Source organism: Enhydra lutris, unplaced genomic scaffold, assembly GCF_002288905.1.
Source record: "Enhydra lutris kenyoni isolate GAN:26980312 unplaced genomic scaffold, ASM228890v2 scaffoldscaffold11, whole genome shotgun sequence".
In the NCBI taxonomy this organism is placed as follows: domain Eukaryota; kingdom Metazoa; phylum Chordata; class Mammalia; order Carnivora; family Mustelidae; genus Enhydra; species Enhydra lutris.
In genome coordinates, this window is record NW_019154095.1 from 24,174,754 (window position 1) to 24,202,169 (window position 27,416).

General features: G+C 43.2%; 1 protein-coding gene across 1 annotated transcript in view; it reads left to right on the forward strand.

Moving 5' to 3' along the window:
* The window catches only part of LOC111144528 (platelet derived growth factor receptor like), a 90,664-nt gene that overhangs the window by 26,830 nt on the left and 36,418 nt on the right, over positions 1 to 27,416 (forward strand). The window contains exon 2 of the mRNA XM_022498848.1: positions 3,425 to 3,722. Coding sequence (XP_022354556.1) covers positions 3,425 to 3,722 — 298 coding nt within the window. The remainder of the gene's footprint in view (positions 1 to 3,424; positions 3,723 to 27,416) is intronic.

The window sequence follows — 27,416 nt, forward strand, 5'->3', positions numbered from 1 at the left end:
TTAACTCATGTAATCTTCCACAACTATTGATAAGATAGTCATTGTTAACATATAATTCTCAATTTACAGATGAACGAACAGAGAGAGGGTAGATAACATAGCTAGTAAGTGGCCATCAGGATCTGAAGTCAATAATGATATTTAATGATGTGTGAATTTTATCACTTATTTCTCTATAAAATATACTACTATGCTATCATCTCAAAAACACAATGGTAATGGGCTTTTGCTTTTATTTATCTATAACATAAATTTTTCAGATCTTTGGAAAATAATTTACATAGGTAGAAAAGTCATGTTCTTTAAGAAGTTAGACATGGAATTTGGGAATCACTCAATCCCGGGTCCGTCTGTATGCCTTATGGGGTCAGGTAGCTGCTCTTGGAACTTAGAGTCATTGTTGTCAGACCGTGGACCAATTCCATCGTCAGGCAGATGGACCGACTATACAGTCAGATGAGTTGCTATGTCTACTTGTTGAACAAGTCAAATTACTTTGCAGGGATAATATCACATTTGGATGCATAATATCCCCTTATTAGTTTCCTGAGAAACAGAGTCCCACAGGATCTGAGAGGTTAGAAGTCAGGTGAGTTGCACTGTTTGTCTAAATTCCATAGGATTTACAGCCAGTTGTGGTCATTTCTGATACCCTGGATTCCTGTTCCATGATAAAGAAAACACATCAAATTCGACTTTAACCCAGAAGTCCATGAATTCCACAGGCATAGTGTGATCAAAATGCCTGCAAGGCACGGATGACGGACATTCTCATGGTACAATTGAATTTGCTACCCTAAGTAAAGTACAGTGATTTTTACTCTGTTGCAAAACTGAGACTTAAGTCCAAAACTGACGTTGCTGGATGAGCGCACTCATGTTGATTTGACATGTTCCCAGTGGTTACAGGTCTTCTCCTTCTAGAAGGTTGGGGAAATATGTGCATGTGTGCCACTACCCACCCTCCTCTGTCATTCGAACTTTGGGGGTAAATAAGGCAAATGTGCAGGATCAGGGGAGGTCTCGGCGAACAGCAGGTTCAGCAGCAGGCACTGGGGACTCACCTTGGAGTCTGGGGCTCAAGGACACAACTGTGCTCTCTGGAAGGACTGAAGAAGCTCAGCAGAGCCCATGACCCAGAGCACTAGAGTAGAGGAAGGATGGGAAATAATAAGAGACTCAGGCCTAGGGAAAGAAGGAAGGGTCTCAACAGGCCCCGAAGCCATGGAAAAGAGCAGGGCTCAGGTAGCAAGACATATAAGCCCAAAGAAGGCAGCAGGCTGAGGAGCTGATGTTGATGGATACTGGGATCCGAGTGGGGTTGGTTCCAGAGTCTGGGCTCAGCTGAACTAAAAGTGGAATCTGAATGGCTCCTGTTTCAAAGGGCACAGGGCAACATGCAAAGGAAGCCAAGCTTACCATTAAGCAGTTGAGTCCAGAGCAGCTAAATTTTTAGAGCCTTAAAGTTTGGCTTCATGAAACACTCACAAACTGTTCACACGCCTGTAATTAGCCCAGATCAAGAGAGAATGTTCCTGGAAATTCCCCTCATGTCCCCTCCTGGTCATCTCACCCCTTCAAGGACAATTACTACCAGACTTCTAACCTCAGGGGTTCAAACAGGAAGTTTCTAAAAATTGAGTTTCTGGCACTTATAAATCAGGAAATCTGCATTTCTGCCATCCTTTGAGGTCTCAGATCTGGCAAGTGTGGGCATGTACTCTCTGCAGGCAGGGAGTTGTCTCTGCTGAAGCAGGAGCAGCTGTCCCTTAGGGAGGCCATGGCCTCACCAGGCCCACTTGGCTTATCTTCTGTGGTCACCTGCCTGGCCCACCATATAAGAGCTTGCAACACTTACCTTTTTCTATTTCTTGATCCCCGTTTATACTTTTGACCACCCCGAGTCTTAAGTACACCAACATAGTATTAGTTAAATAAATACATCAAAAAGGAAAAAATTTTCTCCAGCTTTATCACTCTTTCTCATTTTCTACAAATGCCCTGTATTTGTACAATCTTGGTGAAGATTTGTGTTGCTATCCATTTAAAATACATACAAGATACTTACCTACATAGTAAGGTACATACTTTACATTGCAGTAAGAGTCAGAAGACTTGAATTCTACTCTCACATTCTGCCACCAACCAGCTGAGTACAACAGCGTCTCCTTTTTTAAATGTACAATGTAAGAATTTTACCTAAATGACCTCTCAGGGCCCCGTAAGTTGGGACATTTAGTAATTTTGTGGGTATATAGTGAGGTTGCCCTTGAGTTCGTGCAGACAGAGGGGAGACTGAAACTGCATGATCTTCTTCTCATCCTTCTTCTCATCACAAGTCCAAGGCTGTGCAAGCATGTGGGACATTCTGGAGCCCAGAGGCATAGCAAGGGAAGGCAAGTGGGAGCCATCATCCCTGGATGTAGGCAATCAGGGGTGGACATCTATAGAGAAAGGAAAAACAGTGATAAAATAGACTCTAATTAGATCGTCTTTTTATTATCACCCTTTGTCAGCAATTATCAACAATGTTGGTGATCAAATAATCTACCCCCCCAATATTTTGTTGGCCAAGTTCTAAACCATTACTATAGTTACTGTTGAGCTTTTAATAACTTCTTTGGAAGTTTTAAATGAGCACAGATTTGGGGCGCCTGGGTGGCTTAGTTGGTTAAGTGGCCAGCTGGGTTTTGGCTCAGGTCATGGGATGAGCCCCCTGTCGGGTTCCTTGTTCAGTGGGGAGTCTGCGATTCTCTCTCTCTCCCTCTGCTCCTTGCCCTGCATGCTCTCTCTCTAAAACAACTATTTAAAAAATAAAAAATGAGGGAATATTTGGGACTTACTCCTTCTTAAGCTTTGCATGCTATATGGGCAACGTCCATATGGACATTGTCCATCCAGATACACCCAGACTCCGCTGAGCGCACTCCTTTGGGAGAAAGTTCATAGTGGCTTGAACTCCTCTGAGAGGGTTTATGGTGCAGTTCTTGTCTGTACTCCCTGGAGATGACATTCTCTTGCATTTAAACAGTAAATTCAGAATGAACAGTGATGTCTCTGAGGCCACAAGGACGGGCAACAGCTTTGAGCAACTCTGATGCTGCCATTCTCCGTGACCCCTTAGGGACTGCGAGACAGGGTGAACTACAAGAAATAGTCTTGTTATTTGGCAAGTGCAAATTTTAGCTCATAATGTGCAATGAGCTAAATTGCTGAACTGGAGTAAAATCTTTGAAAATGAAATATCTTACCTCTCAGTGAGTCATTGTTTTCCAACAGAAGGATGAACTAAGAAAATAATGATAATTCCTGAAAATAATTTTCATGGAGGAGAAGAGTGTCCAAAATTTACCTGTTTTAGGTGCAGAATCCACTGGTTCATTACTACTTGAGTTGCATTGTTCTCTCCTCACTTTTGTCCTAGTTACTGGCCAACCACTTCCCAAGAACAAGCGTCCAAAGGAGCCTGGAGAGAATCGAATCAAGCCTACCAACAAGAAGGTGAAACCCAAAATTCCTAAAATAAAGGACAGGGATGCAGCTGATGCCCCACCAAAGACTCAGTCTATAATGATACATATGATGGATAAAGGCCGCTTCCAGAAGCCTGCAGCAACCCTGAGCCTGACGGCAGGCCAAACTCTAGAGCTTCGATGTAAAGGGAACAAGATTGAATGGAGTTATCCCGCCTATCTTGAAACCTTTAAGGACTCTCGCCTTAGGTGAGCATTTGTTTGTTTATTTTAACTTACGTTGGTCAAGGGTTTAGTGTTAAATATGGTGTTGTTTCTGCCATCTACCATTTCACCCTCATAGCTTATATAAAAATGAAAGCTCAATGAGTAAAAACCATAGATTTTACTTCTTTGTCCCTTTTTTTAAAAAATTATTGCAAATACTATCCACGTGGGTTAAAATGGTGAAATTTTATTGGAAGCCAAAAGACAAATAATTGAAACCACGATGCATAGATATTGAAGAATTCATATCAAAAAACAATGAGCCCAATCACTGCTTTCTGTTATTTTTTATGTAATCATAATGAAAACCGAAATGATCTAACTGGAGATGCCTATAAGCACATTGAGGAGAAGGCAACTTAAACTGATTTTGAACTTCTCAGCTGCTTCTGATTTGTGTTTACTTTCCCGAGTATGTGAGGTTCACGTTCAGAGCCTCAGTTGGTGAGAGGGTTGCATTTGAATGAGTATCTTCCGGAGCCCGGGTTTCTGGCACAAGAGAAGTGGCAAAGATGATGCTTAGGAAAAGTGTTAAAAAGCACAAACACGGAGCACACTTCAGTGGGTTCTGGTAGGATCCCAGGACCTTAAGGGCTGAGGTTCCAGTGCATCTTTGTGGGGGTTCCCCAGAAATCCCCGGGGTTCCTTTTTCTCATGCACAGAATGAAGGGGCTCTGACTGCATGACTTCTAAGAATCTTTCCAGCTTTTTCTTCATATGATTCAGGAAAAGAAATCTATGCAAGATATTGTCTGGGATGACTTGAATGGAGAAAGAATGAGGATCTTAGGATCAAAAATTTTGGGTGTTCCTGACAGGTTCATTTTCCATACAAACTCCACCCCGAAACATCTTCCCGTCCCTCCAGGCCACTGGAACATGGAAGCTGGGACACTAAACTGGGGAGCATCCTTGCCTTCCCCCTCAACTCCCCTCATGACCCACATCCTCTCAATCCGTGAACCCGTTCCAATCACAGTCCCATCCAATGTTGTCCCTCATCCCCAATCCTGAAATGCAGTAACCACACCCAGATGTCCTCCTGGACTTCTTCTCACAGCCACTGGGCTGAGGTCTTAAGATTTGAACATGACCTTTCCCTACTTAAAGAGTAGGGCTCCACTGGGGATAAAGTCCAACATCTTCACCTGATTGATGAGACCCTCCCTGAACTCAGAAGCTCTGTAGAGTCACCTCTAATCTCTAGATTAGTATCTCTGCTTTCACTAGCCTGGGTTCCTGTAAGATCATCAAATGTGCTCCCTCCAGGCCCCCTCGTCAATCTGGCCAACTTCAGCCTGCCTGTGGCTTTTTCAGGGAAGGCTGTCCCACCTCCCAGTGTTTGCTTTCCCAAGGCCTGGGATGCATCCTCTTTTGATCACTCTTTATACTTAGGACTCCTTTTTTTTAATCTGTGTTTTTCATGGGGCTTAACTGAGTCCTTGGCATTTAGCTTTACCTATCGAGTGACTAGACAATCTTCTCCCGCTTCTGACACACATATACCTTAGAGAATAAATAAGTTAAAATATATACAAGTAATATCTCTCCATCTCACTACCTTCTTGTATTAAGACTCTTTCCCATTTTATTCTGAGGATACTCTTCTGGTGTCAGGAGATGTAATCTTGTAGAATTTTCCTTGAGGGATATTGGTAAATATGGAATGGAGAACGGAGAGTGGTGTGTGTGAGTGTATTAAAGTATGTGTGTGCATCCCCTGCTGAGGAATCTGGAAAGATTTACTACCATTTACTACCTTTCAAATGATTTAGTTCCCAAAGTGAGATTTACATACTTAAAAAAAAAAAAACCCTCAGAATTGAGCTTTTTAAAATCATTCTGAACAGTTAATCTTTGACTTACAGTATATTTTTAAAAGATTTTATTTATTTATTTATTTATTTGACAGACAGATCACAAGTAGGCAGGAAGGCCGGCAGAGAGAGAGGAAGAAGCAGGCTCCCCTCGGAACAGAGAGCCCGATGCGGGGCTCAATTCTAGGACCCTGGGATCATGACCTGAGCCGAAGGCAAAGGCTTTAACCCACTGAGCCACCCAGGTGCCCCGACTTACAGTATTTTAAACCTAGATGATTTGGCCCTTGAAGATATAGTATTTTCCAGAAATATTTTCAAAGTTGTATTAGCCAGAATACTTTTGAAAATATCTTAAGGACTCAAAGTAAAGTGAACATGAATCTGAATCGAAAAGAACTAAGAGCTAAAAAACCCAATTTTGACTTTGTGACATTAAATTGTATTCATTCAAAGCCCAGTCAGGGTTTTATAAGAAAGTAAAGACAGATGTGGGCTTCCAAGACTTTACCAAAAAATGTGAAAAATGTGAAAAACATCTAGTCATAACTATTTCAAACAACAACAACCAAATCACAAGTTATTTGACACCAGAGATTCAACAAATTGACTCTTGACATCTTTCCCAGAACGTGGTACCTTTGGAGAGAAGAGAAGTATTCATCTTGTGTTTTCTTTTCCTATGGAATGAGTTCTTACCAGTGTTCTGACAGCTTTGGGTTTGGAAGCCCCCCAGGTGTGCTTCCAACAAAGCCTGGTCATTTTAAGCAGGTTTGGTAGCTTTCTGAAACAAAGTTCACAATGCTACCACATTTGTCCATTAGTCTTCTGACCAGAAGAGGGGAATGGGTTGTGGAACAGAGAGGTCAAGCAGAGGCATAGCTAGGCTTAATCCTGCCTTTACCACTAGGCAACAAGGTGCTCTTTGAGCTGCAATTTGCCTAGAACCCACTTTCCTCATCTGGAATATGGAGATGATATTACCTAATGTAAGTGCTACCTGGCCTATGGCAAATGTTCAATAAACTGCAACTAATTATTACCAAGCAGTGTGTATTTCTCAAGCATGATCATCAAGGGATCTTTTGGGGCAGTTAATTCTGATCAAGACTCAAATCAGAGAATGTTGCACAGCCAATGTAATTTATAATTTAGAATATCCAGAAAATACGGTACACCTCTTTCCTTTTTCATTGAACTAATCAATTCTTTGTAATCTGGGGCCTATCCCCATCTTCCCCCCATGAAAATGTAAGCCACTGCTGGGCAATATCCATGTTTGTTTGGTTCATTATCCTATTCCTAGCACTGTGAAGAGTGGCCAACACACACCAAAACTCAGGGAACAGTTTTTTGGTTTCCCCAGGAATTTGGTGGTCATTTCAGAAGCCATGTTCCTGGGCATGCATTTGTTCATTCAACATTCAAAGATAAATATACTTAGCACGATGGGTGCGCTGCACATATGGGTTGAGGAGTGACAACAAAAATGTGACTATGTTTTATATCTACAGTGCTGTGCCACCTAGTATCCATCCCCACTCTCTCAGAGCCTGTCCTGCTTCACCTTATGGAGCCATTTCGTCAGCTGACCCTTCCACCCCCACCCCCAGGAGCTTTTCCCGCTTTATCCATCTTGTCCCCTTCTATGCTCATCAGACTCCAGGGTCTGTTGTTTCTACTAACCTCTTGAATCCATCCTAAGTAAGTTATGTTATCCTTTGTTTTTCCTTTTGGAAATTTACAACCCCATGAACCTGTTCGCCCACTTCTTGCCCACACTTGCGTACTGAACCCTGGTGGAGGAAAGCATGCAGCTGGCCGGGCTGGTGCCATTAGACTGTGGTCACTTCACTTGTGTCGGGCACTGCTGGATAGATTTCTCTAGAGAGCTCACTTTTTCTCTCTTCCTAAACCTCTGATCTTTTCCATCTCTCTCCTTTGAGCTAATGAAATTCTCACCTAATTTACTGATCAGTTGGAGCCCTCGAATTGCCTTGACTCCATCTTACCACATCCCTTCCTTCCCTACTCTGACGGTTATAGTAGAAGAAGGGTTGTTCCTCCTGACTAAGGCCAATCTCTGTCTGTGTCCTGGATATCACCCTTGGATGCATTCTCAGGAGACTTGAAATATAAGTTACTGTCTCCCTGTTGGGCATCTTCAACCTCCCCTTCTCAACGGGATCCCTTCCATAAGCCTTATCCATATTAAGAAATCTGGCCTTAGCCCCCATATGCCCTCCAGCCACTGTCCCCTCTCACCTTCAGAACCGGGCCCCTCAGAAGTGTCTCCACCCTCACTGTCACCCTCCACTGTCCATCTCCTATCATCCTCCACCTAGACAACCTGACTCCTGCCCCACTACTCTACATGCATTTAATCACCAAGGTCAAGGTCATTAAACGCAGGGCTTTCTTTTCAGTCCCCATGTGACTTGCCCCACCAGGTCCATTCAACAGAAAGGAACACTCTGCTTTTGGCTTCCACAGCATTATTTTCTGCCAGTTTTCTTCCTGCCTCATTGGCCCCTCCTTGAAGTTTGCTTCACCAGCTCTGCATTGTCCACTCTCCCAAACATTAAATGTTGGTTCTGTGTCTTTTTCTCTTCTCATTCCATGCTACCACTTGCTCTCCATTGATCTCCAATCGTTCTGTTGAGCTCCCAATTTGACTGTCCAGCATCCTGCTAACTGCCTGAGCCTTTCTCTGAAAAGAACCATCTGAAATGGAGCACATAAGTCTTCTCCATACCTGGTCATTCTCCTGTGTCCTTCAGTTCAGTGAATGGCACTAATTCTACCCAGTTGCCCTTCATCAAAAGCCTGGAATCATCTTCGATGCTTCCCTTTTTCTTCCATGTCCAATCAACTACTACCAGATACCCTAATAACGCTGTTTAATGATTTCTTGCATCTTCCTTCTTCTTTCCATCATGGCAGCAATGACCCTTATCTCTTACATGGACTACAGCATAATCTTGTAACTAGCTTTTCTGCATCCAATTTTGAACCTGACCTCAGTCTTTAACATAACAGTCAGATCTTCACAAAAGCACATCTGCTCCTGTCACTTTTTTGCTTCAAGCCCTTCAATAGAGCAATTCTGTTGCTCTTAGAATTAAATTACAACTCCTGGTATGGCCCACAAGGCCATGCATAATATAGCCTCTGCCTTTCCCTCCTCTTTCATTTTACTTCACTCTCTTGTTCACAGTCCAGGCTCTGTGGACTCTGATGCCCAGATGTGCCAGTCTCCTTCTCGTGTGGGCCTTTGCCCATTTGCGTCTTCTTGCTTGTAAGGCACATATGGAAAAACCTGCTCACAGATCTTCAGATCCAGGCCTGTTCCATCCAGACCCCACCCTCTTCTAGGCCCAGTTACATACTCTCCCTGAAGCCCTCATCACCTATGGCACAATCCCTGTTTTGTGTTTGTGTCCCTCACTCAGCAGTTGGCTTGGCAGAGGTGACATCTGCTTATTCACCAGCACACTTGGGCCCTCCGTCGGTATCTCGGTGCAAGTGTGGTGCTGGTCACTGAGCACAGAGTGGGTCGAAAATCAGGCCGCTGGGGTCAGGAGACCTGTTAACTCTGGAACAAGCTCATGGAACTTGAGAGATCAAAGGGAACTTAGTAGTTGTTAAGCTTAAGTGTCTCTTTTTAACAAATGAGGAAACAGAGACTCATGGAAGGTAGATGGCTGGTTCTGAGTGACAGTGGGTGAGCAGCAGTGTGAACCTGGCCTCTTGGTTCCCGACATGGAGCTGCTATTCTGTGCAAGTGTTCTGAGTTATGCCATATGGGACACATTTAGACCAAAGCCCTTTAGACCAAAGACCACTCTTGGCCTCATGTAGGTAGTTGCTTCAGGGAAGATAGATTTGTTGTTGACAACAACAACAACGACTACTACTACTACTACTACTACTTCTTACTACTACTACTACTTCTAACTACTACTGCTACTACTACTACTACTACTTCTTTTTTAAGAAGACAGTTCTTCTTCTTAAATAACTTCTAAAAAAGAAGTTGGGCCCTCGACTTATAAATCTGATTTCTAAATTTAAGACTCAAAACAGAATTAAGATGTATATGCTTTTCCAAAGGGGGCACTGATTTCTTGCTAGGATAGCTTTGAATTTAAAGTGATCGAAATTTCACATTGATTTCTGTTAACCTTTTGGACATCAGAATGTGAAAACATTATATTGGGCTACTTAGAAAGAGGAGCTCTGTCAGAAGGCCATAAATGATCCCTCCTTCTCAAAGGTGGATATCGACTACCCCCAGGGAAGACCTGAGATGATGCGAGCTTGCGGGCTTCTTCAGGCCTTCTGTCCTGTGATGCCAGCTCCCTTCACAGTGGCGAACTCATGTCATTAGAAGGCCCACTAGATGGCAGGTTTCAGCTGTGTTAGACTTCTCTTCCTTTCACCAGTGAAAGAAACAAGGAAGACCAGTTGGAAAAAACGATGGCGCTTTTGTCCTGATGGTTCTCCCATCCTTTTAGGCTACTCAGTAGTCACAGTTTCAAGTTATATTTTACACAGTCTAGAATTCAGTTTCCTAGCAAATAAAAAAAGGAGGTGGACATTTGCAAGCTCATGTGCACACACCAGGGTAAATTCACTGGTAGTGCTGAGTCCCACTGAGTCTTCCCAGAGCACCAGGCCCTTGAACAGCTTAGGTGATGCTTCAGAAGCTACAGCAATGTGAAGATTCTGTATTTCTAGGTGCTAAAATTGACGCAGATTTTAATTCAAGATTCAGTCCGTCCCAGATCACATAGATCTCTACTCTCTTTTGAGACTGGAAAGAGCAAGGATATTTTTCTGACTGTATTTGGGACCATTTATTGACTGCTCTGTTTCCTGACTCCTCTGCCTGCCCCCTTCCTGCTCTCCTGCTTTTTCACTGTCTGTCTTCCCACTGCCACTCTCCCTTAATTTTTCTGTTCTTCTTTTCCAACTATTATTACTATTATTATTTAGCATTTATGATGTTCACAGTCCTATGCTAGGTAGATGCTGGAGATACGGTGGTGAGCAAGATAGACACAACATCTGTACCTGTAGAGCTTTTAACTGCAGGGCAAGGCACTATTAAATAAATAATTTTAATATATAGTTGTAGGAAAGCCTTGTTAGCAGAAGCACAGGGTCAGAGAGGAGAAAACTCAAGCTAATACATGAAGGGTGAGAATTAACCAGGTAAAGGAGATGGGAGAAGAATATAAGAAAATTCCAGAAGGAGAGAACAGCATAAAGAATTGTCTAGAGCTGAGAGAGTATAGTACCTGGAACACTGAAGGTGTTGGAGGAAGATGGGGTAGCTTGGCAGAAAGGGGGTGGCCATGGGGAGATGATGCTGGAAGGTAAGCCGGAGTTCGTCTTTACAGGGCCTTATCAGTTATGCTGAGGAATTTAGAGTGAAATGTAAGGGCATTAGGAGTTGTTGACTTAAAGCCTTCATAAATAGACACAGATAGAAAGTACAGAGAGATATACACCCCATTGTGAGGGTTATTACTCCCCACTGCCTTTAGGAGAAAGACAACATCACTTCCCAGTGTCAGGCGTACCCTCTGTCCCTCCATGTACCTCACAACCATTTTCCACAAACTAGGGATATATTCTGGACCTAAGTTTTCTTTGCAAATTAAAAAAAAATTGCTTTTCTCTGTTGATACTATAAAAAAAAACACTAATATAAGAATTTTCTGGACCATCTGATTAATCTCTACTAGGCAATCAGCACAATTCATTTCCATCTTTTCTGGAAACATTTTATTCCTGTCATAAGACTTTCAAAGTTCAGGGGTGCCTGGGTGGCTCAGTTGGTTAAGCGACTGCTTCCGCTCAGGTCATGATCCTGGAGTCCTGGGATCGAGTCCCGCATCTGGCTCCCAACTCCATGGGGAGTCTGCTTCTCCTTCTGACTTCTCTGCTCTCATGCTCTCTCTCACTCTGTCTCTCTCAAGTAAATAAATAAAATCTTAAAAAAAAAAAAAAAAAAAGACTTTCAGAGTTCAGAGCAGGGGAATCTTGGTACAATGCTGAGCCAAGGAAGAAAATAAGAAATTTAAGAGAGGCGGCCCAGATGATGGCTTGAATGTAAGTCAGTGTTGGGTAAGAGCAGGCAGGCACTGTAGATTTAAACTAGCTTGTTAGCATTGTCAGAGCCTTAAAAACAAGCTGGGCTGATGTGGTCATAAAGAAACACCAGCTCCCCTCCCTAGAAAATCAGGGCCCAGGCATTGTCTTTCAGGATGTTTCTGTGTGTCTGGTCGGATGTTAGCATTTTCCAGTCCAGAACTTTAAGCTGGGAGGAGTGGGTGGGGCACAGGAGATCTCTTTGATGGCTGGTTCCTCTAAAACAATAAATAGCCTTCCAGAAAGAAGGGGGAGCATCTGGCTTCTCACTCGCACAGTGGGCAACAGCTCACCCCACCCACAGACAACACGAAGGCAGAGCAGCCCAAGCAGCAGACAGCTGGCTCCAGGCCAATCTAATCCTTTCCAACATTGCAAAGGAGTGTGGTCTGGAGGACATTTTAAATAGAAAAGAGACAGATGTTAAGCAGTGTTTATAAACAGCAGAATCCCACTGTCCAGAAGGAATCTGCATAGATTTTGGTAAATATTGTAATATTCTAATGTTGTACTGAGCAAGATGTCTTTTTTTTGCTTTGCTTTATTTTATGTCAGTCAAACAAACATAATACCAAATTGACCATTATAATCACATTGACCATTTTTAAGTGTACAATTCAGAGGCAGTATGGTTGTGCAGGTTTCTTTTTAATTCAAAACTCACTTTCTGGGGCACCTGGGTGGCTCAGTGGGTTAAAGCCTCTGCCTTCAGCTCAGGTCATGATCTCAGGGTCCTGGGATCGAGCCCCACATCGGGCTCTCTGCTCAGCAGGGTGCCTGCTTCCCTCTCTCTCTGCTCTGACTCTACTTGTAGTCTCTCTCTCTCTGTCAAATAAATAAAATCTTCTAAAAACAAAACAAAAACTCACTTTCCTTCAAAGTGCATTTTGCTTTATTTTCTGAGCAGAACACATGATGAGGTTTCATGAAAACTTGGGGCTCTCCCTTGGTTTTTGGGTTTATCTGGATGTGCTGTTTGGGTCCAATTTGCAGTGGGAAGTAGAAGCATATGTTGCAGCCAAACTCTGACACTGACCTTCAAATGGATTTCTACTCCAGAAAATACCTGAATAAAAAGTAAATAGTTGGGGCACCTGGGTAGCTCAGTTGGTTAGGGATCCAACTCTTGATCTCAGCTCAGGTCTTGATCTCAGGGTTGTGATTTCAAGCCTCACCTTGGGCTCCCTGCTAGGCATGGAGCCTACTTAAAAAGGGGGAAAAAAAAAAAGCTTATCCAGCTTTAAAGGTACGGCTCTCTCTTCTCAGACTCAATGGCGCCAGTGCCAGGCCTCCCAACATTTCCCCCAGAGATGGATTGGTGGGGGTGGCAGGATACAAGACTTTCAGGGTGTACTAGATGTTCTGACAGTGTTCAGGTTGCAGAAAAACACAGCTCTGTTCTGTTCAGAACATGGGTGGGGAGGGCAATAATAGAACGAGCCGCATTGTGCTGTTGTCAGGATGGAATGAGGTCATGCAAGTGAAGCTTGGCATATACAGTAAGCCATCTCAATTACAAGGAGCTATTTTTATTCAGAAGACGGTAGAAGAATGCAGAAGAAAAACAGCCAATTTTTCAGGAATTTTGTCTTTAAAAATTGTTGTAGACATTTATCTCAATCTTGTATCAACTCTAGATGTCTGTAGTGCTGTGGAGTGCTTACTGACATCAGGCTCACAGTCCTGAATAACTGAAGATCCAGCTATCCCCAGTCTGCTAGGCATTAAGGTAGAGAAATGGGTTGAAGTGAATTACAGTTTTGGGGAAAATATTTCCTGCTCTTATTTAAAAAGAATGTTAACCAACACATTTAATTTCTTGAGCCTTCTGATAAGGCTGGGTTTGATAATCCCAGAGGTGTTGCACAACATTAAAAGATAGTAAGATTACAGTAAAGTCGAGTTAATGCATCAAACCAAAGACACTATAGGAATATCACAGCACTACTATTTTTATTTTTTATTTTTTTATTTTTTAATACCTTTAAATGCAACGTTTATTAAAGACACTGTTTTTTTTTTTCTTTTCTTTTCAGCGTAACAGTATTCATTGTTTTTGCACCACACCCAGTGCTCCATGCAATCCGTGCCCTCTCTAATACCCACCACCTGGTACTTTTGATGATCATTTGGGAGACTGTTGCAAAATGGTACATTGTTTATAGGATATCATTCAGGGATTGCCTGTATTTTACAAATGAAACCCTGCTTTAAAAAGCCTGTATTCCCACCACTTACCCAAAAATGTAGGTACGTGTGAGATCTGGGATGTAATGAGCAGAAACTGAAAATGGATGTTAATGTATCATGATCATCTTCCATCAAGTATTTAACTATGCAAAATGTAAATAAAACCATTATGAAAGGTATGTCAGAATAGGAAGCAAGAAAAGGGGAATAAAGGATAAACCATGAAGTGGACAATTTTATGTTTGCTGGTATATAACTGTATAGAATGACACATTATAAACACCAGCTGAGCTGAGATGTTAGATTTTTGCCTCCAGGTTCTGGGCTCGGCTCCCCTAAGAGCAACATCCTCTAGCGTGGCCGCTGTCCACAGGTGGACAGGTGCAAAGTCCTACCCTCAGGAATCCGCCCAGATCCTCTGCTGTCACCTCTTACCCTCCTACATTCCCAGACTGTTCCCTCAGCTTGGGGCCTTAGGATCCTCTCCCCTCCCCTTTCTGGTGTTTTACTGCTTAGAACCTTTGTTCAGATGGTCTTTGGGCTTAATCTTTTTTTTTTTTTTTAAAGATCTTATTTATTTGACAGAGAGAGATCAGAAGTAGGCAGAGCAGCAGGCAGAGAGAGAAGGGGAAGCAGGCTGCCCGCTGAGCCCAGAGCCCAATGTGGGGCTCGATGCCAGGCCCCTGAGATCATGACCTGAGCCGAAGGCAGAGGCTTAACCCACTGAGCCACCCAGGTGCCCCTCTTTGGGCTTAATCTTGACTTTGCCCTGGATTCTGCCTTTCAGATCACATCCTACGGTGTTATGCCTTAATTCTGACCCCACCCTACCTCTTAGTAGCCACATTCCACGATGCCTCACTTGCCTCAGAGGGAATGTCTGGCGGTGCAACCTCACACTTCGCTGTTAGAACCTTGCTTTTCTTTATGAACTTGACATAGTAGATGGGACAAAGCAAGATGTGGGACCCTGTATATCAACTAAAAATCATATGAAAGAATATGCCCTTATACATTTATTTACGTAGGTGGCTCATGAAATGGTACGAGATACGTGATCAGCTGGTGGCCATCCTGGGGGAAGACGGGACCACAACCATATGTATAAAAGCAGGAGGTGTGACTAGGGCAAGTGTGTCACAGCTTGAGACTAATAGGTGTTCAGTTGAGCAGAGTGCATGCCAGATAGAATTACTGGCAGTCTAATTTATAAAGAGGGTCCACTGAGTCAGGAAGGAGTATGTGAAAATAACAAAACAAACAAACAGAAGTGGTCCAGGCTACAGAAGCTTTTGAACTAGTGGGATAAGGACATACACACCATACATAATTACAGAGCAACTATGGACCGTTTGTGGTCAAGTGTGAGTATGTGGGGACTGATGGGAAGGAGAGAAGGTAGCTGTCAGCAAGGGCTAGAGAGGCAGATCAATTTGTTGAGTGAGGCCTTGAGGATAAGACTGGGAGACAAGGGAAGAAGAGAATAAAACCTCCCCAAGGGATCAGCCTATGCCATCAGCTTGGAGAACCCCTGATTCAGCCTGGATCCTATAATTTATAAATGATTAGGTTAGAAGCTCAGAGGTTAAGGGATTTTTCAAGTTTGTGCAGCTTTTAGTTGAAGTAAACCAGGCTTGAATCTAGGTCCCGATGCCCCTCTAGTCTCAAGAAGGCAGTCTGGGGGCGCCAGGGTGGCTCAGTGGGTTAAGCCTCTGCCTTCGGCTCAGGTCATGATCCCAGGGTCCTGGGATCGAGCCCCACGTCGGGCTCTCTGCTCGGCAGGGAGCCTGCTTCCTCCTCTCTCTCTCTGCCTGCCTCTCTGCCTACTTGTGTCTCTGTCTGTCAAATAAATAAATAAATAAATAAATAAAATATTAAAAAAAAAAAAAAAGGCAGTCTGTTTCTTCAGGCTTGTCCGGATTCACCATCCAAGTGGCATGCGCGTGAGTGGGCACCTTGAAAATGTTAGCGAGACTGGAGATTTGGTGCATCTCTCTCTGCTGTGAATTCCTCGTGCAGGGTATGAATGGGGCCTGGCCCACGGGCTCTGCATTCACTATTATAACTCGGCCATAACACACTCACTGTGGCTGTGTGCCAGCAAATTAGTAACCCGCAGCTTGTTTTCCTAAGGAGGGTGGTGGAGGCTGGCTCCATTGTCTTCTGCCCCTCCTCTGCCAGGAGCTATTCTTCCCTAGAGATGTGGCCTTGACCACTGAGCTAAGCAGAGCTGGTGAATCTTTTCTTCATGCTATGCAGAGAAGTGCTGATGGGCTGGTTTGCTCTACCTAGTATGACTAAAATTGCTGGAAATACAGTAATGCGAATTATTAACCTAAATAACCCCTATACCTCAGAATTCTATGGTTGCCAAGTCTGAAAGATGACCCGATCAGAATGACATGACAACAATGATTTGCTATTTCTATGAGTTTCTCTACATGGTGGGTGCACATCTGCTCAGCTTATCTCCTACCATCATCCATCAACTTCCTCTAAGTCACACATATGGTCAGAATTCGGTTATGTATTAGAAATAACACACAGGTTTCCTTCCCAGTGCTCAGTGGAAAGCATGCCAGACTTTGTTCCCAAGGGAGTCCATTCCCAGCTCTGATTCTAACTGACTGTGTGACCTTGGGCGAGTCATTGGATCTCTATAAAATGAAGGATCCAACTGGATGATTCTTTAGGTCCCTTCTAGTTCAAAAATGACTTCTGACACTTCTACTTAATTCAGGGCAGACTACATGGGGCCAACGAGTAAGAACTTTCAACTCCGTTTCACTCATTGAATTCTGTTCCCTTCTGCTCAGTCACCCGTAACTCTCATCTGCATAGCATTATGCCAGGCAGAAGGCTCTGGGGGATATAGACAAACATGGTTTCTGCTTGGGAAGAAATCATTTCAATAGAAATAATAGGGAGTTAGAAGTTCCATGCTGCAAATACTATGTAAGAAAGGCATTAAGTGTAGGATATGAGACGCTTAAATCAATGAGTACTGGGGCTGCACCAACAGCACCTAAAATTTGTGGGCACTTAGGCTGTGCCAGCATCCTTCTAGAATCTCATACATTTACGAACTAATTTAATTCTCATAACCCTACAAGGTAGGGACTATGATTATCTCCATGTCCCAGATGAAGAAACAGAGTACAGTAAAATTAAGTAACTTGTTCATGGTCACAGAACTATTACCAGGTGCCCAGGGGAAATCCTAGGACTTGGGGAATCGACCCAGACAGACTCAAAGGAGTTGGCAAATTTTCTTGATCTTGTCACAAGAATGAATTTAAGGACAGACATGCAACATAGCAAGGTAGATGAATAACACAAAAGGGAAAGTTTATTAAAGCAAAAAGTACACTTTGAAGATATGAGACTGCTTGAGAGAGAGCAGAGAGAGAGAGAAAAAACATGTGTATTGTGCCCACAGGGTCTGGTTTTCTAGATTTTATCGACAGTTGTTAACTGGGGCCAGAATAGTTATTGGAGCAGGGAAGCAGAGTTTTGCACTTCTTCCTCATTTAGTAGAGAGTTTTCTTTCATAGCATCTGCCATCTTTGGCTTGTCTAGTTTGATCTGGCTTCTTGTGGAGTGCTGCCAGGACAGCCCTCTGACCTTCTGGATAGCTGGTCATGACTTCCCCTTTGCTGACCTGTAGCTATCCTATCAGAGCCTGTCTACTCTAACAGAGCCAGTAGTGACTGGTGAAGGGAAGATTCGAACCAAAGAAATCTGAGTCCTGAATGAATGCTCTCAACCACTCCTTAAAGAACAAAAATGCAGGCAGCTTTTTATAGGCGGAAATGGGGTGGTATAGGAAGTTATTAGCAAAAGAAAAGAAAGGATTTTTGAGGGGGCAAGGTCACCATCCCTCAGGGGGAATGGCAGGAGGTCTTATCATAGATGACATCACTAGTGCCCATCAGGAGATTCTAGATTCATTGGTTTAAAATTCCAATCCAGGAAGAGACTGAAACTGCAATTAGGTTAGATCTTAAGTCTTGGTGGAACTTACGTGACTCCATTTTGAGCCTATTGTTTCTTTTCTTTTCTTTTTTTTTTTTTTTTAAGATTTTATTTATTTGACAGAGATTGCTCACAAGTAGGCAGAGAGGCAGGCAGAGACAGAGAGGGGAAGCAGGCTCCCCGCCAAGCAGAGAGCCAGATGCAGGGCTCAATCCCAGGACCCTGGGATCATGACCTGAGCTGAAGGCAGAGGCTCAATCTACTGAGCCACCCAGGCTCCCCAGCCTATTGTTTCTTTTTAACAATTTCCACTTTTTGATCAAACTCAGCCTGAGAGACGGAATAAAGATTTAAGGTACTAGCACCGCTCTTAGCCACCATGTTGTAGTTCTCAAAACTTTTGGGGATCCTATTTTTGCTAAAACTCTGTGATATTCACAGGTCATGGCTTCAGGCTCACAGTTTTTTTTTGTCAGTCATCCTCTTCGTTCCTTTTCTGACATTCCAGTCTTAAGGAGACATTTGCTTGGTCATTAGTGGCTGCAAACACACATTTAAAGCTTTTGAGGGAATACAACATGCCAGAGAGATTATTATAACTGTAAGCAGAATAATTCCCAAAGTTTGGAGTGCACTTTGGAGTCATGGTCCCCAGAACCCAAACCAAAGGGAGAAGACCTCTGTAGAAGGAGTCCCCCTTAGAAGCCTAGTGGCTTGCTTCTTGATTTTATGTAACTGAGTTTCAGCATCCCCAGAAGTGTTAATCTGGACAACGTAGGTGCTATTAACTACAGCACACAAACATTATTGCTCAGCTGAAAGAGAATTATGTTACCAAAAATAACACTGGCTAGAGAGTGTAAGCATCTTTGCTGGGCCGTTAGTGTCTCAGCAATGGGATCTGAAGTGTCTCCAAGAGTTAAGGAGAGGTTTCTGATCATATTCTCCTTTGTGTTTACTCCTAAGCCAAGGGTCAGTTAGGTTTTTAGTGCATATGGGAAGAGAATCTCCCATTCTGAAATAAAAAGTCATCCTAAGTGCCTCACAAGGATGGGCTAGTGAGATCTCTTGAAGTCAGTGGGGGCAAATCTGGATAATCATGGGAATGGGAGGGTACCCATGTACTAAGGTTTACGTAGGCAAATGTGTCTAACTGGGTACATACTCCTAAGATGAGTCAATTGTAGTTTGCAATGACTTCCTCTATTGGGAATAGAGTAAGTGGTCACAGGGAAGACCAGGGGATCTCTTATACCATGACAAATCTAGCAATCTGAAAGATTACCCCATTAGGAGTGCCTTGGGAGATAGAGGAAGGCATTATCTTTCAAGGCCAATGACAGAATAAAGAAAAGAAAAAGGGGAGGGGGCTTATTGAGTAAAAGTATGAAGCCTTGATCTGGCATCTTGTCTACTTTGATGTCTGCTATTTCTCTTCCTTGTCCGTTTCATTTGAAGCATCTCTGCGGGGCCAAATATCAGGTGGTTCCTTCTTTAGCTGTAAGATGTGAATCCAAGGCTCAATGCCTTCTGGTTGTGCAGCAGTGTCAGTGGTCAGAAGCACTTGGTAAGGTGCCTTACAACAAGGCTCAAAGACCATCTTCCTCGGCTGACACTTCCAGAATACCTAGTCATCAGGCTCTAGACTGTAACCAACAGGATCCTTGGAATTGGGACCCAGGAAACTTCTTTATTGATATTATCTTGAACATAAAACATTAAAGATGTACAGTAGGTGGTCATACTAGCGTAAGACCACAGGGACCAGAAGTTGTATACTAATAGACGTTGGTCTGCTAATGACTATCTTGTATGGAGTGAGTTTATGTTTCCAGAGGATGTTCTGTGAACGGTCAGCAAGACCGAAAGCAATACCATAGGCCAGGGGAGTCCAGTAGCTTTGGAAAGTTCAGAAATTTTAAATTTGAGAATCTGATGAGTTCTCTTGACCTTGCCTGATGGTTGAAGATAATTGGGACAGTGATAATTCCCAGAAGTTTGCCAAGTTTTCCTTAAGGCTTGTATGATTTTCCCAGTGAAGTGGACACCTCAATACTGGAAATTGTGGAAAGTATACCCTAAGTGGTAAAAATGTTTTCTAGCAGTTTTTTTTTTTTTTTTGGTCACTGTGAGAGCATCAGCTTTGCAGTAGTGGAAGGCTTCAACCCATCTGGAAAACACATGGGCAATAACAGGAACATATTGATAGCCTAAACTAAGTGTCAGTCAAATGAAGCCAGCTGAAGCTGTTCAAAGGGTCCAGATGGGAGGAGGTCTAAAGCTTCTGTGAGGAAAAAAAAAGTAGTTTTTCTAGTATCATGGACCTTTCAGATCAGACAATGCTGGTAGACTATTTTGGTAATTTTATAGACCTTTCCCTGTTACAGGATTTGGGTGTCCCCTTAGTGCCCAGGTTCTTGGTCACACTGCTTCGAAGAATGAAGAGGTAGACCAAAGAGTAGTGGGCAGCAAAGCACAGTTTACTGAGCAAGAGTACAAATCTCCCGGCCAGCGAGGGGGACCCAAGTGGGCTACCCTCAGAATTTCTCAATTTGGGGGCTTTTAGGAGCTCTTTTGTGGAACTATCTTAAGCAATCAGGGTGTGTTGAGTCAGGACTTCGGTCATGTACCTGTCTACCTTTCAGGTTAATTGTCTTATGTTAGGATGTTTTGCAGAAGTCATTTCTGCAAAGGCTGCAGAGCAGAATACTAGCGTAGTCCTGTCTAAGCTGCAAAACAGGATGTCAGTGCTATTTTATTGGAGCTGTCCTGACTCCATATTTTCTTGTCAGGGACCCTGGCCCAACCACCTAATGGTCCACCTCACTCCTAACATTATTACTAGTGCTATTTGAGTCATCTAAGTGCACTATAGTGGGTGAAGAAATGCACAAACTGAAAAATGAGGTTTGCCAGGGAGCTAGGAAGAACCGAGAAGCTGTCCTAGGTTTCCCATAGTCCCAACTGGTCATTTACTCACCAGTTATCACTGACCCATCTTAATGTCTCTGGCTCAGGAGCAGACTGTCGCCATGTTACAAAACATGTCGCACAACTCTGCAATGGACAGTCATTTTTTGCCAAAGCAGAACAGACTGGACGGTCACGTACTACAATCTTTATAGATTCTGTTGGTGCTGCCTCTGCATGAAAGTCGGCTGGGGCATTTCCCTGCTACTCAGGTTCAGTCCCTTTAGTGTAAGCCTCAATTTTGATGACAACAATTTCAGAAAGTAAAAGAAGAGCAGTAAGAAGATTATTTACTTGTTAATAATTTTTCCCTGGGGTACCAGGGAAGATGTAAGAAAACCCCTTTGTTGCCATACCATCCCCAAGCCACAAACAACCCCAAAGGAATACGGGCTGTCCATGTAAATATTAACAGTCTGTCCTTCCAATAACCGGCACACTTGGGTGAGGACATGGAGCCCTGCTTGGTGTGTGGTTTTAGCTTGCAGGAGGTTTCCCCTTCTGAGTAGGTCATTGTAATAGCATAACCAGCTTGCAGATTCCTTTGTTCATTCCTACAGTGTCAAACAAAATTAGTTCAGGAGTAGTTAGAGGGCTTTCTTGTAAATCAGCAGTGACAAAATGGGATGCTATTCCCTCACAGTGATGGGGTCTGCCTTCCTCAAGTACAAGGGAGTAACATGGCAAGGTTATGGATAAGTGTGTCAGGGGTAGAGGAGGTGGTGCAGAAGGGTCTCATAGGAGGTAATCTACTTACAGGGGCACCTGGGTGGCTCAGTGGGTTAAAGCCTCTGTCTTCAGCTCAGGTCATGATCCCAGGGTTCTGGGATCGAGCCCCACATCAGGCTCTCTGCTCAGCGGGGAGCCTGCTTCCTCCTCTCTCTCTCTGCCTGCCTCTGCCTACTTGTGATCTCTGTCAAATAAATAAATAAAATCTTTAAAAAAAAATAGAAGGTAATCCACTTACAGAGAAATATCAAATCAATTCAGAGTTCAGACTTTGGATAGCGTGTGGTGTCGCCATTGCCTAGGGTCAAGTCTGCTGAGTCTTCCGCTCACTTTGCAGCTATGGCTACAGTCTTAAGACAGCTGGGCGAGGTGGGCATGACCAACTCCATCAGGTTGTACGCTAGCATGGGCCATAGGCCTATGTTTATTACCGCGCTCTTGCTTAAGCATTCCCGGGGCTGGATGATCCCCTTCCTATGCAAATAAAGTGGAAGCTTTTGAATAGTGAGCCCCAAGGCAGGTGGTTCTTAACGGCATTTGTATTAACCTCATAAAAACCTGTGCACGTTTGTCGTCCCAAAGAAGGGACTCAGGGATGGAAATTTTAGTAAGTTCATGGAGTGGGGAAGCTAATAGAGAAAAATTAGGAACCCATAGTCTACAATAACCAGCCAGGTCCAGAAATCCATGAAGGTATTGCTTGGTTATGGATTGAGGAAATTCCTGAATTAGCTTCATTCTTTTTGGAGACCGTTGAATTCCTTTAGCACTTAGATCATGACCTAGGTAATGAACAGCGTGTGGAGATCATTGTAACTTTTCCGTAGAGGTGTTGTGTTCCTTTCAGCTAACTATTGCAGCAAGTAAATGTAGTCTTTGAAGGATATATCTCTTTAGTAACTGAGCAAGGCAAAATGTCATCTCCATATTCCAAAAGGGTCAATTTTGCATGGAACTGGAAGGGGTTTACATCTTGGCTAAGCACTTGAGGAAACAAGAAAGGGCGTCACTGAACTGTGGAGGCATGACTGTCCAGGCAGATTTTCTATTGTTCCAAGTAAAGGCAGATAGTAGCTCTCTGTGTCTGCAGGAATGTTGAAAAAGACTTAACGGGAGTCTGCAATAGTGAAGCATATTAAGTCTGATGGAACGTGGGCCAGCAGAGTGTCCAGGTTGGAACTAACAGGAGAGTAAATATCTTATCAATAGCTCTCTAATCCTAGACAAATGATCATCCCAACTATAAGGTTTGGGCTGGCAAGATCTGCCTATTGTGGGGACTAGTACAGGGAATGGGTGTCTCCTCTATGGGTGTGAGGCCTTGTATGGCCTCAGGATGTAAGGGACAGTGAGATACTTTGGGGAGAGGTTTAGTTTTATCTCTCTGAATATTTAGAGATTCTGTACTTTTTATTCTTCCAATGCCCATATTAGAAGTAGCCCACAGATTTTTGAGCACCTCAATTAAATTAGAAGACTTTGGTTGGAATTCTTCCTCTTTTATGACAAAGATAGAATGTAGAGAACGTAAAAGATCAGGTTGGTCAGGAAATTCTAATGTAAGGTCATCATTGGCTGTAAAATATATTACCCCTTGTAATTTAGAAAGATCTCTACCTAATAGACTGGTTGGGGTTTTATCACATACGAAAAAGGAATGTTTCTTAGTTGAAGATCCCAGAGTCATTTGTACTGGTTGAGATAAAAATTCTCTCCAAACTTTATGAGATTCCTGCCCTATGGAAATCTCTTTTTTACCCTGAGGGAAATGTTCTCCTGAGGGTGGGGTTTAAAGTAGAAAGCATAACTTCAGTATCAACTAAAATTTGGCAAAATTTCCCATTAGTTTTAATGTTAGTTTCCCCATGGTTGTTTAAGGGAATAACTATAGTACTAGTTCACTGGAAAATTCCTCAGAGTACCATCAGTTGTGGGAGTTTCTATACGGGAACCCTCCTTTAGAAGTAGGTAAAAGGGCATTTGAGAATAATTTGCATATGACCTTGACGAAGAGACTCTTTTTCAGTCTTCCCTCCAGTTGATCATAGTGAGGGCATCAATCTTTGGACCAGTGTTTTGATGGGTCTCTGGCCTTGGATCTGTTGTATCTGTAAAGCTAATAGCCTGGAGGATTTTTGCTTGCAATCTTGCTCCAGGGTCCTTTCAAAATGCTTAGTTTAGGGGCACCTGGGTGGCTTGGTAGGTTGGGCAACCGACTCTTGATTTCCAGGTCCTGAGTTCAGACCTCATGGTGGGCTTCACACCAGGTGTGGAGTCTACTTACAAAAATAAAAAATAAAATGCTTTACTGAGACACAAGTTCAAATAGGTGGGTGGCTTCCTATCCTGTTTGCTGTCATTTTAGAGCAGACTGGGTGCACTTATTGTAGGGAACCCTGAATGGCATAGAAAAAGGACTTCCAAATGGATTTTAAAGTATGCAACAGATTTATCTTTATTTGGTTGCATGTCTGGACATTACATCAATCAGTGTAGGCAGGGAAGACTCTAGGAATGGCTTGTAAAAGTTCTGTTGCTAATTTTTTAGCTTTTTCTGGGCCCCAAGGTGTTAAATATTGAGGATCTCAGATATCCTCTTCAGGGTTTTGTCGTCTTACTTCTTGCATCCGTTTTGGGTGTTTCTAGGTCCGACCTACATGTGTGCAGGCTGGTAAAGATCTGGCAGCCTGGGACACAGACCCAATGACTCTAAATTCTTCATATGTTTGGAATTCCTCCTTAGGCTTAGAAGATTCTTTAACTATGGCCCTTACTTCAGTCTCTGACCAAGGAACAAAGGATACCCAAAGACGTTTGTCTGCAACTTCAAGTAGTTTTATTTTAAAAGGTAACTAATAGTCTCTTCAGAGTGAAAAGGCCATTCAGACAGATAGTTAGGAAAATGTAAGCACTCAAGTTAAAAAAAAAAAAGAAAAAGAAAAAGATGAGAGTAAGTGGGAGTCCATCACAAGAGTCTTCTTGAGGTACATGTGCTCTAACAACTTTTAAATGCTTGACCCATACTCACTAATGTTTGCAGCTTTTTCGACTTCTGAGGTTTCCATTAGCAGCTAGCCCTCCTGTAGTATTCACTGAGGCCTCCCACAGGACTTATTTCTACCCAAATTGGACCCAATCCTGGACCTAGTTTGGTTTTTAAATTGGACCCAGTCCAAGTGAAAGCCCAGATCCTAGGCCCAGTCCAGTTTTTAGGTTGGACCTAGTCTGCTGGTGGCTGATAACCACCAACCTGTTCCTTATATGAAATCTGGGGGTTGGGGAAGGATTGAACCAGCAGAATGCAAAAATGGGGACTATGGACTGATTCCAAACCGATGGGGAACTGCAGCTGCCACCAGCAGTGCCCACTGTGCAATCTGGGGATAGAACCAAGGGCTCTACAGGGAACTATGGAAAGCCAATTAGATCAGGAACTGGATGCAGAGTGAGGGGAGCTCAGAACCAAGAGGTACTTACCCATAGCCCTCAGAAAGGGCGAGAAAGAGAACTCAAAGAACTCAAGGTAGTTGTGGCTGCCACATCTGTGTTTCTTGTTGTCGCCAGAGCTGCTAGAAGTAATGAAGAATAGTCAGGGAAAAAGGCAGGCAGGGACAAGGGGCCCCATCCCAAGGAAAAGTAACCTTAAAAGGAAAAAAAAGCTCATCCTATTATTCTAGGCTTTATTCAGTGTCCTAGCTTTAAGTCTTCCTACTGGGAGGACTTACAACTTGTGACAGAAAGAAAGTGAATGGCTTTGGGTGTCCTAACCCAGGCCCAGGGGGTCAGCTCAGCAGCCAGTGGGCTATTCAAATGAAGAGCTTGATCTGGTGGTCTGCGGCTGGGTGGCACACCTTAGGGCATTGGTGGCTGTGCTGTCTTGATTCCAAAGGCTAGGAAAAACTACCCTGGAAGGAGCTCTCAACCCCTTCCTACATGAACAACTACCTGATAGGTAGATGAGGTCATGGACAAGACCCTGACTGGGTGACAGGTGCATGGAGGCTTAATCAGATTAGAACAACCCACACCAAAGAGCCTAAAAAACCCCTAGATTTAAATGCCAAAATGGCAACCCTCTCGGGTCCCCTCCCTCTTTGGAAGCTTTGTATTCTTGGTCAATAAACTTTGCTTTAAATTTGCTTTGCTGCCCACCACTCTTCATCTGGTCTATCTCTTCATTCTTTGAAGTGATGTGACCAAGAACTGTGGGCACTAAAGGGAAAGAAATCCTGCAACAGAAGTCTCTGCCAGTCTTTCTCCTGCCACTAAATCTGTTAAAGAACAAAAATTCAACCAAGTAAATTTAAAGATCTAATTGGCTCTACTCAAAGATTCATGAATCAGGCAGCATCTCATGTCACAAATAGAAGAGGCTTCCAGGAGTTACACAAAATGGAAGGCTTTTATCAGCAGAAATGAGGGGGGTGGGGACAAGGACATTATTAGCAAAAGAAGAGAAAGGATTGTTTCAGGCATGGTCACCTTTCCTCAGGGGGAATGGCAAGAGGTCTTATCATACAGGTGACCTCACTAGTGCTAATCAAGAAATTCCAGATTCATTAGTTGAACATTCCACTCCTAGAAGACGCTGAGATTGCAGTTAGTTTAGGTAATAAGTCTTCGTGGGACTTAACCTAAGTGACTCTATTTTGGGCCTGTTTCTTATTAATATCACCATTTTACAAATGCCACTGAACATAAACGATCTTCCTAAAAATACAACTCTGAAGAATAACTAGATTTAGGCTAGATGGCAAATAAGAGAGGCTTTTGGTGGAAAAGAGATGGCTGGAAGACGGGGATAGAAATAACCCAGTGTGTTTGGGGTAGGTGAGGAGTTTTGTTGTGTGGAGAGGGGGGTAAATGATGGAGGTGTTAGGAGATTTGAATACCAAGCCAAGATGATCTCAGTTGACTAGCTTTGCTCTGGTTGCTGCTGTTGTTGTAAAGCTGGAGGTAATAATAAAATGGTTTTTAGGAAAATATATTGGACAGTTTTGTAGAGCATCTGAAGGGGATAGAGGAGACAGACATTTTACTGGAAGGATCAATTTGTTGGTTGATAAAATGTAGGGAATGGAAACAACATGGAGAGTTGATATCCAGATTCAGCCCAGGGGAACCTGGGTGGTTCAGTTGTTAAGTGTCTGCCTTCGGCTCAGGTCCTGATTCCAGGGTCCTGAGATCAAGCCCTACATTGGACTCCCTGCTTGGCGAGAAGGCTGCTTCTCCCTCTCCCACTCCCCCTGCTTGTGTCCCCCCCCCGCCCCGTGTCTCTCTGTCTAATAAATAAATAAATAAATAAATAAATAAAATCTTCAAAAAAAAAAAAAAAGATTCAGCCTGATATCAAGATTCAGTCTGTGTGACAGATGGAATTGTGGCTCATTCAGAAAAAAATAGCAAAGCCACAAATGGGAACTAGGTGAGAGGGGAGGCTGAGTGAGATCTGGGTGCCTGGGAAGCCAGGTATAAGCTCTAGGGACGTGGCGTAGCCTGGACAGGTTACCTGTGCAAGAGGAAGAAGGCAGATTTGAGAACAAAGTCACACTGCACTCAGTTATTTTTATACCCCAAATGGCAGTAATTTTTTAAAATCAGAGCAAAATAACATACTGGATTTTTGGGGTCTCCAAATAAATTTCTATGCCTCCTGCCTTCTGGAATCCATGGGCTAGAAAGGCAACATGATTAAAAACAAAACAAAACAAAACAACAAACTCGCCTCCAGATTTTTTTTTTTTTGATGCTATTTTTATTTATTTATTTTTTAAACATATAATATCTTTTTATCCCCAGGGGTACAGGTCTGTGAATCGCCAGGTTTACACACTTC